General features: G+C 38.9%; 1 protein-coding gene across 5 annotated transcripts; it reads left to right on the top strand.

Annotated features, from left to right (window-relative positions):
- The first annotated feature begins 118 nt into the window (after positions 1-118).
- On the top strand, positions 119-13,399 carry LOC115632350 (prominin-like protein). 5 transcript variants are annotated; one of them, XM_030529456.1, is made up of 15 exons: positions 119-210; positions 6,433-7,034; positions 7,101-7,248; positions 7,477-7,605; positions 7,666-7,853; positions 7,919-8,083; positions 8,630-8,760; positions 8,824-9,159; positions 9,226-9,335; positions 9,395-9,499; positions 9,559-10,522; positions 10,591-10,724; positions 11,598-11,651; positions 11,733-11,876; positions 12,957-13,399. In XM_030529456.1, the coding sequence occupies exons 2-15, from the start codon at positions 6,587-6,589 to the stop codon at positions 13,066-13,068; spliced, it is 3,168 nt and encodes a 1,055-aa protein (XP_030385316.1). In that variant the 5' UTR covers positions 119-210; positions 6,433-6,586; the 3' UTR covers positions 13,069-13,399. The 5 variants fall into 5 exon arrangements, with proteins under 5 accessions (XP_030385316.1, XP_030385317.1, XP_030385315.1 ...); XM_030529457.1 differs by lacking the exon at positions 119-210 and adding an exon at positions 746-1,221 and having other exon boundaries at positions 11,601-11,651; XM_030529455.1 differs by lacking the exon at positions 119-210 and adding an exon at positions 746-1,221.
- Positions 13,400-17,709: the final 4,310 nt, after the last annotated feature.

The following is a 17,709-nucleotide window of genomic DNA, read 5'->3' as shown; positions in this document are numbered from 1 at the left end:
TATGGGAACAATTGAGTTATTTAAGCAGATTTGGTCACTGCGTGACTTGTGATTTTGTCATTGTCGTGACAATGTAACAGGAACATGGGTGTCGCCCATCTCTAGTATGCGGATAGTTTGTCGGGGTTCGCGTTTGAATGCTTCGTCAGGCTTCTTTGAATTAAAACATAACTATAATGCTTAACAAAACCAAGGAAGGCTGAATAAAATGTGAGTTCTTGTGTGAAAATGAATGATATGTGATATGATTCAAAAAATAAACGCGTGCAGGCGCCTGCCGTTCGACCAAGCCCAGCCCCAAACACTTGACAAAGGCAACGGCAACAAAGAAGAAAAAAATCGCAAGTGCATTAAACAAATGCTGGGGGCAGGGCCAGCAAGATAATGTAAATGTAATGGAACAAAATTTGACCTATGGGAAGTGGGCCAGATTTGTTAAAACCGCTTTATCTCGAATTAGAACACCGCACATCATATGTATACAAATATACATACATACATATGTGTGTGTGTATGTATTTTTCTGTATGTACGTTTGTATGCACAGCAGGCCACTGGAAGCTGTTTTACTGCCCGCTCCACTTCACGCACACAAACACAAGTTGCCTATTAAATTCGTTAAAAATTCGAACAAACTCATATACACCTGGTTGGCAGAATTAGGCATTAGACATATGTACATATGGACGGTTTTGATTTAGTTGTTAATTTTGAAAGTTATCCAATTGATAATTAGTTTAATATTTCATTGGAATTATACACAAAATACTCAAAATATATATTTTTACCAATAATCTACATGCGCACATCGCATCCACAAAGGTCTCTGCGTGTGCCACATAATTTTATAGTGTAACCAATTACTTCAAAATTTGTTGTTATTATTCGAGCGTGGTCATCAGAGTCCATTCAAGAAAGAGACACAAACATACATACAATAACAAGCCATATACATATACGATAAGTTTGCGGCTCTATTGGCGCTGGTGGAGGTACTGGTGCTCTCGACTGTCACCAAGGAAGGTGCAATCTCACCCGAGCTCCAGGTGCGGGACGTCTATGTGTGTGTGTGTGTGTGTGCGGCATACACATATACTATATTCAGTTGCTTCAAAGAAGTTATTGTTGGCGCATTGAGGGCAAGTGAAAACATATATGTACATACATATATTGGCTCTAAAGAAATCGGCAAGCATCTTTGAATTGCGCGCATTGCTGCTGGTAAGTAGAGAGTAAATAAGTGATGTGCCTGTCTTTAGATACATACATACATATGTGTATATGTGTAGGGATGTGTTTATTGAGTCAATTGCTTAATTCAGTTGAATGGCTGCGTCGTTAAATACATATGTACATATGCGCACACATATCACTTGTTATCGCATAAAAACATTCATATTCGTACGTATGTATGTACATATGTTTGTATGCGCATTCGTACGCATCTATTGTCCCGTTATTTATCCATTCGCTGTAAACATTGTGCATACATAAATACATATGTATATGTACTTATATAAATATTTATTTACTTGTGCGTAATAATAAACACATTCACATAGACTCTTTGAAGCAAACACATACAAACATACATATGTGTGTATATGCTGGACACACAGATATGCTTGTTGCCAGCACAGAAGGAGAACGTCTCGTCTCTCTTTGTTTTATACGCTGCACCCATCGAAGGGTAAAAGGGTATAGCAGATTTGTGCACGTGTATGTAGTAAACAACGAAGCTCAGTTCTCTCTGGATTTTTTTTAACGAAGCCAATTAAAACCACGATGTATTACGAATAGAAGGATATTTTTAAAACACGAGCAATTTCTTACAAAGGTTCAATCAGGTACCATATTAAATGCATTTTGTGTGGGGTTCATTTCGACTCTTTTGGTTGAGAACACCATCTACATTTTAGGTTTTAATGATTCATGGAATAATTTCTATTTAGAGAAGCATTACTCGTCTGTGACTACAATCAGAAAATTCTTTAATTTATTAATTGGGTTATTTACTTCCTGTCCGTCCTTCTAATTTAGCCAAACTTGATATGTAGGCAAGAAGTTTTTATATTCGTTTTAAATATCAGAGCTACATTAAATAAATATTATTTAAAATGTCGTTCAAATCAGTTAGTAGTGAACATATTTTACAACCCTGTTCGTTCAGTGACGCTTTCGTTCTTCTATTTTTTGCTTCTGACAGAGCATTTCAGTGTCGGTATTCTAAAGAGGCCGTTACATTCTCTCTCGTTACTTTATACATACATATGTATGTATGTAACATATGTACATATGTATATACGCATGCATCAGATTGCAGCACAGAAGAGATATCTAAAGTTCGTTGGCGTTTCCGCAAAGCCCTGACCTGCGAACACAAACACACATTCATACATATGTATGTATATACATATGTATGTATGTGCTCATGTATGTACGTATGTTTATGTATGTATATTTCATGTAAATGGCACCTGCAAACATCCCACACATAAAGAGCACACGTTTTTGGGTCGCTTTGCAGGCGGGCTCCTATTCTACGCCAGTTCGTGTGCATTTCTGAGTGTACGTGCAATCATAATTAAACACAATTGAATATCGTTCGCAGCTCGCCGCTCGGCGTTACTGTTCTTTGTCTATTTATTACCCATAATGAGCTCTGTCTTTGTTGAGCTCGTGCTTGGCTTTAAATTGCAGACACTTTTCGCTGTTGCGTTCTCCGATCAGTGACTGGGTCTGGTCTGAGTAGTCTCGTCTTGTTTGGTCTGAGTCACCACGATTGCGAAAACCGGTTGGTGTTGGAACACTTTTTACTGTTACATATATATGTACGTATGTATATGTATGTAGCTGTGCGTATGCATGTCAAATTTAGATAAATATATACATATATGTATATGTATATTGTTTAGCTTTGCCAAACCTTAAAGCGCCAAATCCACTTCCTCTTCATAACATAGTTCATGTTTTGATTTTTCTTTTTGAGGGGCATATTAAGTTTGTGGAAAGTACATATGAAACAGGCAGATGGAAGCATCTCATAAACTATATACATAATTATATTCTTAATGATCGTGACAAGGAAATTTTATCTGTATGTGTACACGTATGTATGCCCGTCCGTTTATCTGAATACTAGACACTGCTGAATCCACATTTACCAAACTTGATATCTAGACACTCCTATCTCCTAGGAAAGTTGATTTTTTTTCCCCTCTCCTTTTTCCACTGCAAAATCTCGTCTATACTGCCCGAAATTTCAAAGCTATGTACATATTTAAGTTAAGCTTCGCATACGTAGTTTTTTGTAAATTATAATATTCATTTTAATTTAATCAAAATCCGTTCATGCCATCTACTAAATAATAACATAATAATACTACTGTTTGATTGACGTTGACTGAAAGGCCCAACTTCATTGAATTGAATTTTATTGAATCATATTCGGTTCTGGTTTTCTTTGCACACAATATTGTTGAATACATACATATTTTAATGAATCGGAGGAGCCTACAGATAAAATTTTGCAACCCAGACGGTTCAAAAATTTCCCTGCAAGAGATGAGTCCACACCGATTACTTTGCATATCGAATGTTTAAAGATAGAGGCGATGCATTTAGCATATATTTTGGACGGAAGAAATTTTGAATAGTGTGTATACCCTGTTTGTAATACGAATCATTGAGGTGTTCAAATTAGCCATCAACCAACTCCCACGGCTTCGTTCATTTTAATTTTGTAAACAAAGAAACAGACTGCCCCGGACTAAGTAGGCCTTGGGTGAAAATATTGTATAACATTGCGAATAACAATTGTTTCAATTTACACAACTCCTTGGAAACATGGAGTAGCCAAGGTCTGTCAATAGCTATGAGGTTGATCTTTCTAATATTGTCATTCAGATGGAGAGTGAAAGCGTGGGTGACACATTCAAGAAAGCACAATTTTCTTCATACATATGTATGTCTGTCTTTATATTGCTTTTTTATTTGTACTGCTATGTGACCATTTCAATTTCAAGCTTATTACCGTTATCTCAAAGGGTTGTAAAAAATGAGTACCTTGTGGGTGTCTTCCAAACATCGGGTGGGTGTTTTCTACACACCTTAAACACAGTCATTTTTGTTCTGGAACTTTTACCACTACGTAACTATATGACCATATTCGCAAACTGTTGATAAATGAATGACTTTTTAATCAGACGTTGACGAACGTCTTATTAATATTTTGTAGACTCAACACTAAGTTTCTTATTGTTTTAATGACCGGTTTATGAAATGTACACATGTTAAGTTTCATCAAGATGGGTCAATATTTAAGAAAATTATAGCCATAAATGTAGCTGTTGCTTCTTTGAGTCATCTCTGTATTACACACATACACACGCTACGTGTTGATAATTATATTTTATTTTTAATCCCTGCACCCAAACGGTAAAAGGGTATCCTAGTTTTAGTGCGAATGTATGTAACACACAGAAGGAGACGTGGCAGACCCCCAAAAGTGTATATATTATTGATCAGTATGACAATACGAGTCAAGTTTAATTAATTTTTTTTTTCGGCTTTGGCAGGGTATATAAGCGTTGGGCCTGAGCAATTCTAGCTTTTCATTCTTGATTACAAGTATATCGAAATGTTGTATCCTATAAACTATTTCAAAGTCGAGAGCTTGCTTTTGTGTAGGAGAGTGTAATGTTATCTGCAGTGCGCATGTGCTTGATTCTGCAAATTGTTTTGTTTATATATAAATATGTATGTAGGTGCGAAGTGAGCGTTCCATGTCTGATGTCGTCTCATGCTCGACGACCACGGCCATGGCTCGGCAGAGCCAGAGACATCATAAAATGGCGTCGTTAGTAGGGGCTCCAAGCCGGTGCCTGGTTGTTTTCCAACGCCGTCGCAAAAGCTGCCTCTCGCGTCAAGGCCGTTCTAAGCCCTGCTCGGCATCGGTTGGCTTTTCGTGTTAACCGTGACATGGGTATACAGATTTTTCTGCACTCACAGTCGAGACGCATAGACATAGCCATACTTGTACAGCCAGCTGCTGTCGCATCTCTGCATCAGAGTCTTCCACAGAGCAGTTGCGCGGGACAAAACAATGAAGAACAATTAAAACGGTGCTTAACTAAATTTTAAACATTTAATTCATTCAGTTCACAATAATGAATTGCCTTCAGAGTGTTAAGATGAGTTTGTGTGTTATGTGTGTATACTATATATACTGTATTTTACATACATATATATAGTACTTATATGTACTTTGGATGCACATTGCCAGTGCTCTCAGCCTTCCAAAGATCTGTCTTGTTTTGTATACATATTACAGCCTATATATAATAAAAAGGCATCATAATGGATAAAGGAGTGTGGAATTGTTAACAATAATTCAATGTGTTTAAAGCAAAATGAATTGTTCTTAGCAGTGTTATTTGCCTTGCAAAAAGCGAAAAGTTCTATCTGAGTACAGCAAAATTAAGAAAAATATGTGTACATATTTGAATTTGTTCGAATATTGTAAGGTGTCTCATATATAAATTAAATAGTTATCATCTGAGTGCAACGACTTAAAGAAAACAACTTGTTTTGAAAAAAGAAAAATTATAGTATAAATAAATGTCAATGAAATGAAATTGACTAAATGAGAATAATAATTTGATTGAATAATTATAAAGAAGAATGCCCGAACCTTTTCAACAATTAAATTGTAGATACAAAGTACAGAACACTGTAAAGTCTACTTGAAATATAGATTTGGTTTATTTTATGTTATGAAAGTATTTGCTTTTTCTGAGTTCTCTCAGATCGGTTGGAACCGAAATTGGTAATACATTTTGAACAACCTTTGAGATATTGTAATTTTATAGTATTATTTGTGAAGCAAAGTAATGGGATTAATCAAATTAAAATTCGGAAACGGGAATATTTAAATTTTATTCAAAAAATGGAGTGCTCAGCAAACTGTTTGTGAACGTGACGGGTTTTTAAAGCAATGTTAGGATTTCACAAGTATGTCAAACCATGTATAAGGTACAATATGCAGAATGAAGTCAGAATTTGTGAGCAAATAATTTGCATGTGTGCCCGAAAGATTTTATTGATATGCGTAGTAATAATTATAACATATAAACAGTATTTTATGTCCACATGTAATTAATGTGGAAACCCAGCAACGCACCCACACCCACACACTGTCCAATCCCACGCATCGGTTCAACTAATTTTGTTCGAGGAAAAAGGATAGTGGCGCACCCAAATCGCTTAACCGCTGCCTTCCTACGACTAGTCTTTGTAATTAGGTCAAGGCGTGCCAAATGCAAATGAACGCCTAAATGCTTAAAGTTGAACATGAAAAGGACATTGGCGATTTCTCAGCCATTCCCAAATATACATATTAATTGTTAGCTTCTCTCCAATTTCTGTTTGCAGTCCGCTGAAGCGTGAAATGGGTGCACGCTGCTTCGACAAAAACAATAGCAGCTACCCAACGTGTTAGTGAAGAATTAAAGCAGCGGAGAATAGACAAAAATAGTACATTTGAGAATTGTAGAAGGCCTGGCCAGGACAGAAGACAGAAGACAGAATGGCTGAAGGCGAAGAAATGGAGCTCAAGCCAAAGACAAAACGCTATAAAGTGCGTGCCCGAAAACGCCGTCAACGGCAGATCGCTTATTATGTTATATGTGGCATTAGTGTGGCTATATTTGGATTGGCGCTGGCAACTATCATACGACCGATCAGCGCAGAAACCCCAGCAACCCCAGCTCCGGATGACCCTGGTGATGAAAGTGGCGATGGAGATGGTAATGAGACCCTTGCTCCACCGTACTGGCGCAAGGGTTACGAGGGTCACGGCACCACCCACGAACAGCTGGGCCAACCCCATTGGCCGCAGGTCGAATATACCATTTACCAGTCAAAGATTCCCTACAGCGAAAGTCAAACTTTCGCAACCGGGGGCATGTCACCAGTATTCAATTTTACTCACAGCTTCTTCGATGCAATAATATCTGATCAGGCCATTCCAGACGGTACGTTCCTGTTACACTCCGTACTCAGTTATTCGATGAAGCTGACCAACATCTTTTTCTTTACAGGGTACATTGTAACCAAAGGAGGTGACACCCTGGCTCTGGGACCTAAAGTAGAAGAAAACCAATGGAGAGACCTATTAGCCCACTACTGGGTGGTTTGGCTCCTAGTGTTAATTCTGCTCATTCTGATAATCGTGATACCGTTTATAGCGTAAGTTTAATCTTTTTTTTATAAGATACTTTTGATTAAGATGTTAAAAGAGTGCTTTGTGGTTACCAAACGAGTTTAATTAAATAGGGTATTATAATTAAGCAGTTGAAAAGTTTAGTCGAATACCCTAAATAGCCGAGATTAACAGTTTTTGAGAAGAGAAATTATTAAAGAGATTTAACCCTAGCTGATTGTCGTCAAATTTAAGCGCATTTCCTTTTCCGCTAGTGTTTGCTATTGTTGCTTCTGTTGCTGTCGCCGTTGTAAACAAGGATGTCCGCCTTGCGACCGGAAGAAAGATGCACGTCTTCGTTGCTGCTTCGGCTTCCTGCTACTGCTGCTCATCATCGGCATACTGTATGTATTATTCATGCAAACCTCATCCAATATATATTATTAATCTCTTGAACGCTTCAGTTTTGGCATCATAATAGCACTGGTGACAAACAAGGTTTTGGATCGTGGCTTCAAGCAGGCCACCCCATCGGTGAAGCAAGGCACTGAGGACACATGTAAATACTTGAAGGATGTTTCGGACCATGTCTACCATTTGCTCGTATACAATTATCAAGAATTGGAAACACAGCTCATGCAGGAGCTACACGGTACGATAAAGAAATTCGATTTGCATAACCGCCATCCACATTCAATAGCCTCTTTCAATCTACAGATGCTCACAAACATATCTTCCTCGATCTCTCCGACACTTCCGAAAGCTCTGCCATTGAGGAGTTGCTGCGTATTCTGACTAATATGCCTGCTGCACTGAAGCTCATGCGCCAATTGGATGCGATGATTACGGAGGCTAGATTCCTTGTTGCTCAGCTAAGAGATGGTAATTAAACTTTTTACTAATCGTTTGATTTGAAATAATCCCATAAGATTACCTTATATAACTGGAGAGTGGTGGAAAGGTTAACTGAAATTATGAACTAATGTGCGTGATAGGTGTAGGAAGAAGCATGACAAGATGAATGGATATAGCCATGTCTGTTAGTCTGGCCAGCTATAGATGTGAACATTGAATATTTTGAAGCATATAACCAGTTTATTACAACCTACATATGTATGTTTTTTTAGTTGTTTTTTTAGTTGCCATTGAGGAAGTGGAATAACTTTTTTTCATTACGATACCCTGAACAGATTTGATTTTTTCATAACCTATATCATATATGTCATATAGTATAGTTGTCGTAAGAACGATTGGTGCAAACGGTCGGAGAGTCCTTTTTCAATCATAGTTTTAAAAGTGGCCTAGAATCGAATCTTTGTTGTTGATTAAAAATTTAGCAGAGTACTTTATTTGATATTTGAATCGATTATTAATTGGTTCACCTATCTTACGTATGACTAACGAGCAACCTTATTGACTGTTTCGCAGGTGTGCGTGGTGTTAAGCGTGACGTGAATTTCGCGTGCATCAACCTTTGTGGCACACAAGATTGCATCAACTTTTTGGGCAGCACCGATATCGAGTTTATTGACATGTCCCCTTGCATACATTATGATTTGGTAAGCATTTGGAGTCTGAACTGCCGCACGCATTGGCCACTCATATGCATGCTATTCTTACAGGTACCGAACACCACTGCCTATGTGGAGGCCATGGAGGACATTATAGCAAGGCAGCTTGTTGAGATACCGAAACGGGCACTGGTGCGCTTGAGGGATATTTCATCCAAGATCAGAGAGCACTTAAGGATGCTCACGCCGCCGATTATTCGTGACTTGTCGGCTGGCCGCGATGTCTTCCGCTCACAAGCGACCAACATACGCAACATTATCGATGCCGTCATCAGTGACATATATCTGAATACGATACATTCAACGAGATCGTTTGAGGATGTGTATGAGAAGTTTGGATCCGATCGCTATTACATTAATCTTGTCATTTGTTTTATTTTAATAGTTGTAAGTATTTCTTGTTTATGGTTTAAAGAATGTCGCCTGGTTGTGACTGCCTCTTTTTCTTTCTAGATTCTAGTGATATTGATAATCGCTCTCCTGTTTGGCTGCTGTGGCAAACGACCCCGAGGCTGGCGGGATCCTTGCTGTAACAAAGGCACCGGTGCCTCGTGTCTTCTATTGTGAGTGGCTTTTGTAATTAATTGGGAATTTGGAGTTAATTAGTGTTTCGTCTTTACAGAGCCATAATCTTGATATTTATGGTGTTCTCAATCCTTACATTAATCGGTTTATTCTACTTTATCATCGGCCTCGTGACATACCATGGCGCCTGTGCTCCATTGAGGTGAGTTTTGTGGATAATGTGTCTACAGCCATGTGTATATCTGATGATTACATCCACAGGGACAAGACGGAAAATGCTTTGTTCCGACAACTTGACTCGGTCGTAGATCTTAATAAATTCATGCCACGTGACGATGGTCCACCAGCACCTCCAGGCGGCGGTGGCGAAGTTGCTCCTCCTGGAGCCGGCGGTGGTGGTGGCGATCACGGTGGTGGCGATCACGGCGGCGAAGGTGGTGGAAAACCGCCCCCTGGTGGTGATGGTGGCGGAGGTGAATCCAGACCGCCAATGCATATGTCAGCGGCGATCGCAGCGTGTGAAGCGAATAAAACTATATTCCAAATATTGAGGGAGAACGGCATTTACAACATCGATGAACTTTCTCGCATCAAACTCTTGCATAAGAGCGTAGACCCGGATGGTATGCCTGCTTTCGCTGATGATCTGTCAAAGGTGGAAATTCTGACCACCGATGAGAAGCATCAGCTTCGTCAGTTGGCGAACAACAGCTTGGCGAACTATCATAGCTCGCAGTTTACAGAGTATCTGTGTAAGCCTCTAACTCCCACACCGTTGCCCACCATGGCCGGCAGACTGCGAGGCTTTGGTTCCGGACTGAGAAATACTTATTATTTCGCTCATATCTCGTTGCTAAACGAGGCCTACAATCTGGAGGTTTATGATGATCAGTTTGTTACTAAACTGCATGTTATTATTGACAAGTTTGAGGATATAGTCAAGGAGATCGATAAGCTGATCTTGTATGAGAATAACAATTTCAGTGCTTCTATCAACATACTAGTTGGTTCCATAATTCGAGCTGAGGAGTTCATAAAATCGCGTGGCAAGCAATATGTCAATGAGCTGGGACGAAACCTTAGCGAATGGGTCGAGGAGTCAGTCGACGCATACAAAGAATATGTGATTCATGAGGGAGATGTTAGAGTGGGTCCTTGTGGACCATTGGCGTACCTATATCATCGTGGCGTCGACCTGATTTGTCACCGTATAGTCGATCCAATGGTAAGCTTGTATTCTGCCCATTGCCTACACGCGATTGATGATTTCTAAACTTAAATCGTTGCTTACAGAACGGTTTCTGGGTTGGTCTGCTGCTGGCCACTTTGCTCTTCTTGCCAACCTTGTGGGTGGCCCATAAACTCATGTGCCTCTACAAAAAGATCGATCCCTATGTCGCCCCGGCACCCACTGTCGTCGAAGGCGGGTAAGTCGTAATGGACAGAACAAAGTTCGTCAAATTAAGCCAACCCATCACAACAGTCTGTCTGAAACCAATTATACTATAACAATAACCTTGCAAAGTGTATATGTACTACTTGTGGTCCGATGTTGGAAAAGACTTAAAGAAATATTCCATTCCAAAACTAATTAATATAGCCCTGTCCGTGACAGCTCTAGCTGTTTTGAAACTATCGTGTTTAAAATTGACTTTGTATAAAAAATGAATGAATCGTTTATAACAACATGATAAGTCTAATGGATATTGGAAAGTGTTGTATCCGATGTTGAAAAAAAGATTTTTTAATTTCCGAATGTTTACAGTCTCTACCATACATTTGCAAGTGTATTTTAAAGCTTCGGCGTTTCGAAGCTAACGTTCTAACTTGTTGTTAACATACATTCCTCCCGCCTTCCCCCTCTGTTAGCTGTCCTGTATGTACAGGCGCCCCGTATGTTCCGCCGCCCATTGTGACTTGTGGCGGTGGGCAACAAACATATTGTAGTTGTCCCGACCCCGGCACATCACGCGGAGGCGGTGGCGGCGGCAACGCCAAGTTTGTTCCGCAACTGAACAACTCTGAAAGTGTTCCAGCCGGCATTATTAGCGATATAACACCCCAATCAAGTCACCAAAGCACTCGCAAGAGCAAGCAAGACTAACAGCAAAAGAAATCAATCAACGAAACGATAACCTAACCAAGCATATCCCCCATTTTTATTCAAAACACTGACGTTTGGTTCATATTTCCATATATATATACATACTTTCGAAAAGAGCTGTCGAATGTGGTGAACGATTTATTAACTTTATTTCATGTCTTTCATTTCATTGCTAACATAACGCATCTGCATGCAGCAGCGACTACTTATATGACGCCTATAGCGAGCGCGAACATATGCCATTGGCCAAGTAAGATGTCCAAAACAAATGAGAGAACCCCAATTCATCTAACACTTCTAACATCTTTCATTCCTTTTTGTTCATCTTCAGTGTACCGAAGAAACGGCGCAAAGGTTATGATCGTCGACGCGAGCAGCAGGAGTTCTATGAGGACGCTTCGCCCAGCGGATCGCGTGGCGCTCGAGCCGAAGGACCAGGCAGCAGCAATATGCGCTACAATGACATGGCCCCCAAGTAAGCCTCTGTCCACAAAAAAACCAAACCATATACCCTTCAATATCCCATGCGCTTCCACGGCATCTAAGACTTATGCGATACATATAATATTTTACTATTTCAGCACAATTTCGAAGCAAGCAAGTCTACCTACATACCTTCTACACTCTATATTAGATAAGCCTCCTACATATTTCTAATATGTAAACAATTTAGATTTAGGTCAGTCTGTTAATATGCGAAACTACCATATGAGACTTCAAGCATATTGAGATTCGTGAACAGACTCTACTTCCGTGTTTCAATGTGTCTAGATTACATTTATTTTACAACTATTTTAATTCATTTTGCAATGGTTAGATTTTCATACACTGTACCCGGAAGCTTAAAGAGCATAATACTAGTAGTGGAATGTGTGTGAAAGGCACACACGAAACGTTCTAGACATGTCCGTCTGTATGAACATCGAGAATTTTTGAACGATAGGAGTTAGGGACACCAAACTGGGCATCTAAACTTGTACTATCCATATGGATATATTAATGAATTAATTCTTGATCAGCATGACAAGGCAAATCTGTTTGTCCGTCCATGTGAACACCTAGATCTCAGATCTCACATGAGCAACAAATATTTATTTTTAATAATTAATCATTCCCAACTTCCCCGCTATTAGTTATTTCTTATAAATGGGTTGGACATAGGTACGGAGTATTTCAAAGTCGGGGCACTCGACTTTAGCTTTTCCTCATGTTCTAGTATTAAAGAGCACAATTGTACCTTAAGTCAAATGCGCTTTCTCAGTCAAAACAACCCATACAAGGGAATCCACCTAGTTGCGCGAAGCACTCAATTATTTTATAGAGTTTTCTGTTTTTTTTTTTTTTAATTTAATGACAATTCTCGCCCATCACATCTTCGCTGCACTCATCCCATAACGCATCGCATAAAATTTAGCTTTTTATGTACAAAATAAAATCAAAAGATAGGAATTGATGAGACACATATCCTTCCCATAATAGAGCACCCTGTCTGTTTCGTCGTTATAGTCGTAACATATGATGAGACAAACTAATTCTGTGGATTTGTATTCGACAGGCATTGGGACCATGAGCCGCCACGCTACCACAATCCGCCAGAGGCACCACCGTCCTCCGAATACGAGCGCCCACCACCATACTATTATCCGGGCGCTGCCGAGCAGGACTAAATGAACGGATGAATTAATGCAATGGGCCGCCGCATCAGCAGCAGTAGCAGCAGCAAAGCTTTAAAGACGACAAGGACAAGATAAAGCAATTAATTCAATTTTAACCAGAACTTGAGTTTTTTCGATAAGCCAAACCGACGTACCCCTTATAGTGAGACTGTAATTTTAGTTGAAAGCGTGAATAATGCAAATAAGTACTCATGTTTAATTTAACAAAGCCGTAGGCTAACCAGGCCTAGTGTAATTTAATTTTATTTCAATGGTAGGTTTCCCCATCTGTACAACCCGAAAGAGAAAAACAACAAACTAAATAATGGAATGTGTAACGACAGACACATATTTTGTATTTTGTCTGGTAATTGAAGATCGCAGATGCGACGCAAGAATTGCCATTAGGCTACATTTTTATTTTCTGTGTTTCATTCAATGAGATACTCAGTAGTTTTCATCGGTGGGCGTGTCTATCTGAGCTTGACTGAGCCAGGCCATATAGTATATAGTCTAGAATATTTCAAGCATCACATTTTTTCTAAGGTAAAGAAATCGCACAGCTCAGAACTATTTTTCTTCCCCTCTCACTCCCTCTGTGTTCATTAAATTTAATATACCCTTCGGTGCAGGGTATATGAAGCGCTCAGCTTGCCATTTCAATGCCCCGATACTAGACTGATCGTAGACATATAGACTCGTTGAGGTGTCGAGGATCGTGAAAATGTAGCTTAAATCTTCCTACTACCATACACAATACATCAGATAAGTGAAGCGATAAAAAATTATAATTTAAAATTAGATAAAGTCGAGCAAAACAGACTCAGGCACTGACAAATTATTTTGCTTGTTGGGTAAGCCAGCACTTGGGGCGTTTAAAAATTAATTATAAGAAAGAGGAGGGCGCGCCGGAAGGCTCATATGCCGCCGAAAGGACCCTCACAACACAGACAGACGAAACACAAAGAACACAAAAAAAGGAGTTAAACTGCTGTCGGAAATTTCGTTAAAAACTAATTCAAAACATATATGTGTAATCAAATAAAAATATTCAACTAGCATCGGTAAAGTTTAGTATAAACATAAGCAACAAATAACACATTGCGGTGTATTGCAAACATTTTGTGGCATTTAAACTCTAAACAAAATAATAATAAACTGCCATTTTTATTCAGTAGGAGAACGAACAAAGCAGCCAGTCGCCGGCAGTTGAGAGCTGCAAGTTTTAAATGCATTTAAATATATTTGTGCTATAAACTAAAAAAAAAAAAAAGAACTCAAAAAGAAGAAATACAAACAAACAATTCTCGATCACACAACACACACAACACTACTCTCTGCAATGATTGAAGATAATGATGATGTAATCAATCAAAACACATACATATAGGAGTTATAATAAAACCATTCACACGATCTTAATGCATTTCTTTTTTGATATGTTTTAAAAGTTCAAATGCAATGCTCATTATTTACAAACTATACAAACATAAATCTGTTTCTTTTATTTGAACAATTCGAGGGTAAGTCGCTGGTCGCTTTTTATTTATTTACGGTATTTGCGTTTTTCAAATTCTAGCTGCCATTCATCAATTTGCAAAGTCATGGGGCGTCGTGCTCAGCAGAAAATTCATCCGTGATTAATGAGCGGCCGATTGCTGTTGAGTGACTGACTGATTGATAAACAACCTGTCAAAACATTTGTCAACTGCCAATCTTAAGGTTGATATACTTAGGCTCTATATTTTAATACAAATAAAGAATCCTCATCGCCCACTTATTATCAAACGAAAGAAGGTGAACTGGAGTACACGAAGATAATGTTATTAACAACAAATCGACAGACTAAAAGTTGTAACTTTTGGAGCCTCAAAAGCTGCGGTTTGTCGCGCACATACACAAAATATAATAGAAAGAATCCTCTGAAGAAGCTAAAGTATCGCTTATAATTGTTCTTCTAATTGTAAACAAGCTAATGTATAGTTTTATTTTGCGATTAGACAAGCTTTGGTCGACAAAAATTTTGATTGTTGACAACTATTTATATGGTTTTAGGGCAAGTAAAAGGTGTACCCGTTTTAAAAAGATTTGTAAGTTTGACATGCTTTTATAATTGGCAATTATGTTGGCCAACCAAAATTCCTAAACACTGGGAGCTTCAACAACAGAATCCAATTTGACAAGGGGACGATGAAGGGCATGCTATGACTTACTGGCATCCTTTTGAGAATACATTCATTTGACAAACTTTTAAGCCATATAAATGGTTGTGTAAATTCCAAAGTAAAATACTTTGAATAAAATAAATCGAATTTGTTTCGAAAAAGTTATGGCTTTTACTTTTAAGCAGTGCGGCTTACCTTGGAATGCAAATTGAAGCTGAGTTTTTTTTTAAACAATTACAAGAAGTTCTACATGTTTTTGGCTAACGAAAAATTTGTTAAATAATAATCCCCCACCGTGACGTTAGGTTTGTTCAAAATCGGTGCACTACATTATATTGCTGCCATAGATTGTCACCACAAAGTTTTTTCATTTCGTAATCTTCATTTTATAAAGGGTCCCACAGAATGGTTGAGGGCCGATTATACCTACCATATTCACAAAACTTTAAGTACGCCTGATTTTATGATTCTGAATAGCAAATGGTATGGGCTTTAAGTGAATGGGCCTAAACCAGTTAATAGCTGAATGCCTCGGGACCAATGAGCTTGTCTGATTCGAATCGTTTGAGAGCTTTATTGTGTTTGTTATATGACTTTAAATCTGGTCTATTATAAACTAAAACAAAGCCTTGAATTGCGTGAGTTTTTTTTTTTTTTTTTTTTTTTTTTTTGAATAGCTCGACTTTATTAGAACACATCCGCCAGCGAATAAAATACGACACAGATTAGTTTTCTGTGTACTCGTATGGCGCCCATCAATCATCTGCCAAATTGTGTGCGACTCGCTGGCAAAAGTAAAGTAAGACAAGAGCCACAAAAACAACAATTGCCATTACCGGGTTATTTCCTTACAGAGAGCTGCTACTTCAACGTTGTGGTCGGACCCCGCTCGAACAATGGTAGGAAAACAAATAGTAGCAGCAGCTTTTTGTTCTTCCGCCGCACTGTCGAGCGCACCGACCCGAGTGGTGGCATAATGAGCGCAAAACCCCACCACTCCCCACCAGCCATCGTCAGGTTGGCTTTCAAGGCAAGCAACATTGGCTGCTGCTTGCACTCACAATCCGATATGAGATACCAGTACCAGTCTCGGACCCAGCCCCAGCTCCAGTCCCAGTACTGGAGAAGCACCAAAAGGCGCGCTCTGACTCGAACCGATCCGACTCGACTCGACTTCCGCGAACAGAGCAAGGCCGTTGAAAAGAAAACATGAAAAAAGAAGAAAAAAAGTGAAAACACTGCGACAAGAGACGGAGCGTGATTTTCCTAATTTTGAAACTACGTTTCTTATCAACAGGCGGGCCTTTCTTTTTTCAGCAATTACAGCAATAACAGCAACAACAACAATCTCTACAGCACACTACAATACTTTCAATTTTGTTAAGCACGAGTACGGATCAAAAGACTTAGGCAACGAACCTTTGGCTTCGCCACGGCAGCAGTGAAGGTTAAGTATTTGATTTGCTATTCAATTGGAATACCGGTTTCGAAAGCCCGCCCGCAAAATGGCAGCCAATGTTCGCTGCATATCTAACAACTGCGCGAATTCAGCTCCAAATTCGACTCAGCTACCAGGCCATCATACTACCCATATTCTATGGAGAGCTGCTTTTGATGTGATTGTGGTTGGAATGACTTGAAAACTGCCTTCGCCTGGGAATTGGAGCGTTTTATTTTTTATTATTTTCTGCACTTTCCACCGCACAGAATATGAAAATGAATTGCACATGCAATGCACGAAGCTGCAACAAGCCCATTAAAATTTAATCCGATGCATATATTAATACTGTTTTTTTGCCTTTTGCAAATAGCGATCAGCAAAAGAAGTGAAATGTTGAAATACATTCGAAAACAAAGAGACGCATTCGTTCAGGAAAAGTAAAATCGAAAATGGAAGTGCACTCGAATTCACACACATAAATAATGCATGCAATGTATGTTTTATTTTGTTATTTATAGCAATTTTCTCACCCATGGATGAATGGCTTTTAAGGCCTTCTTTGTTTGACTCTCATTATTATCCGTTAGACGATGTTATATTAAAGAACTTCTCCTCAAACCTTTATTCCAATAAAGTTCATATCTTTCATCTTTGGAGTTTCAGTTATGGACAATAATTATTTGTGAGTATTTGTAAAATGGCATTTCACCCAGAATTTTTGTAATTTCTTGCTTCAGGTGTAGGTGTGCTGGACTCATAGTACTTAATGGCTCTCCATTCGGAGCCGTTGAGCTCGTTCGTGAGTAATGCATATTCGGGTCTTAAAAATATAAACATTTATACTTATAAAAGCAATGCAGTACCTATTGGGTCTTCTAATCTGCACGCTTTTATATTATATTTTTAAAATTGGTGGCAAAATGTTACTGGAAACTATTTCTGTGACTATGATTTGTTCTTTGTTTTTTAACCAATCTCTTTCCCGCCTACAAATATGTCTTCTGACTAATCAAAGCTTTGGTCGTTCTCTCTAACCTCTGGGAGCCT

This window comes from Scaptodrosophila lebanonensis, unplaced genomic scaffold (assembly GCF_003285725.1).
Source record: "Scaptodrosophila lebanonensis strain 11010-0011.00,11010-0021.00 unplaced genomic scaffold, SlebRS2 tig00001415-arrow-pilon, whole genome shotgun sequence".
Classification (NCBI taxonomy): Eukaryota; Metazoa; Arthropoda; class Insecta; order Diptera; family Drosophilidae; genus Scaptodrosophila; species Scaptodrosophila lebanonensis.
This window is presented reverse-complemented; position numbering and strand designations above follow the sequence as displayed.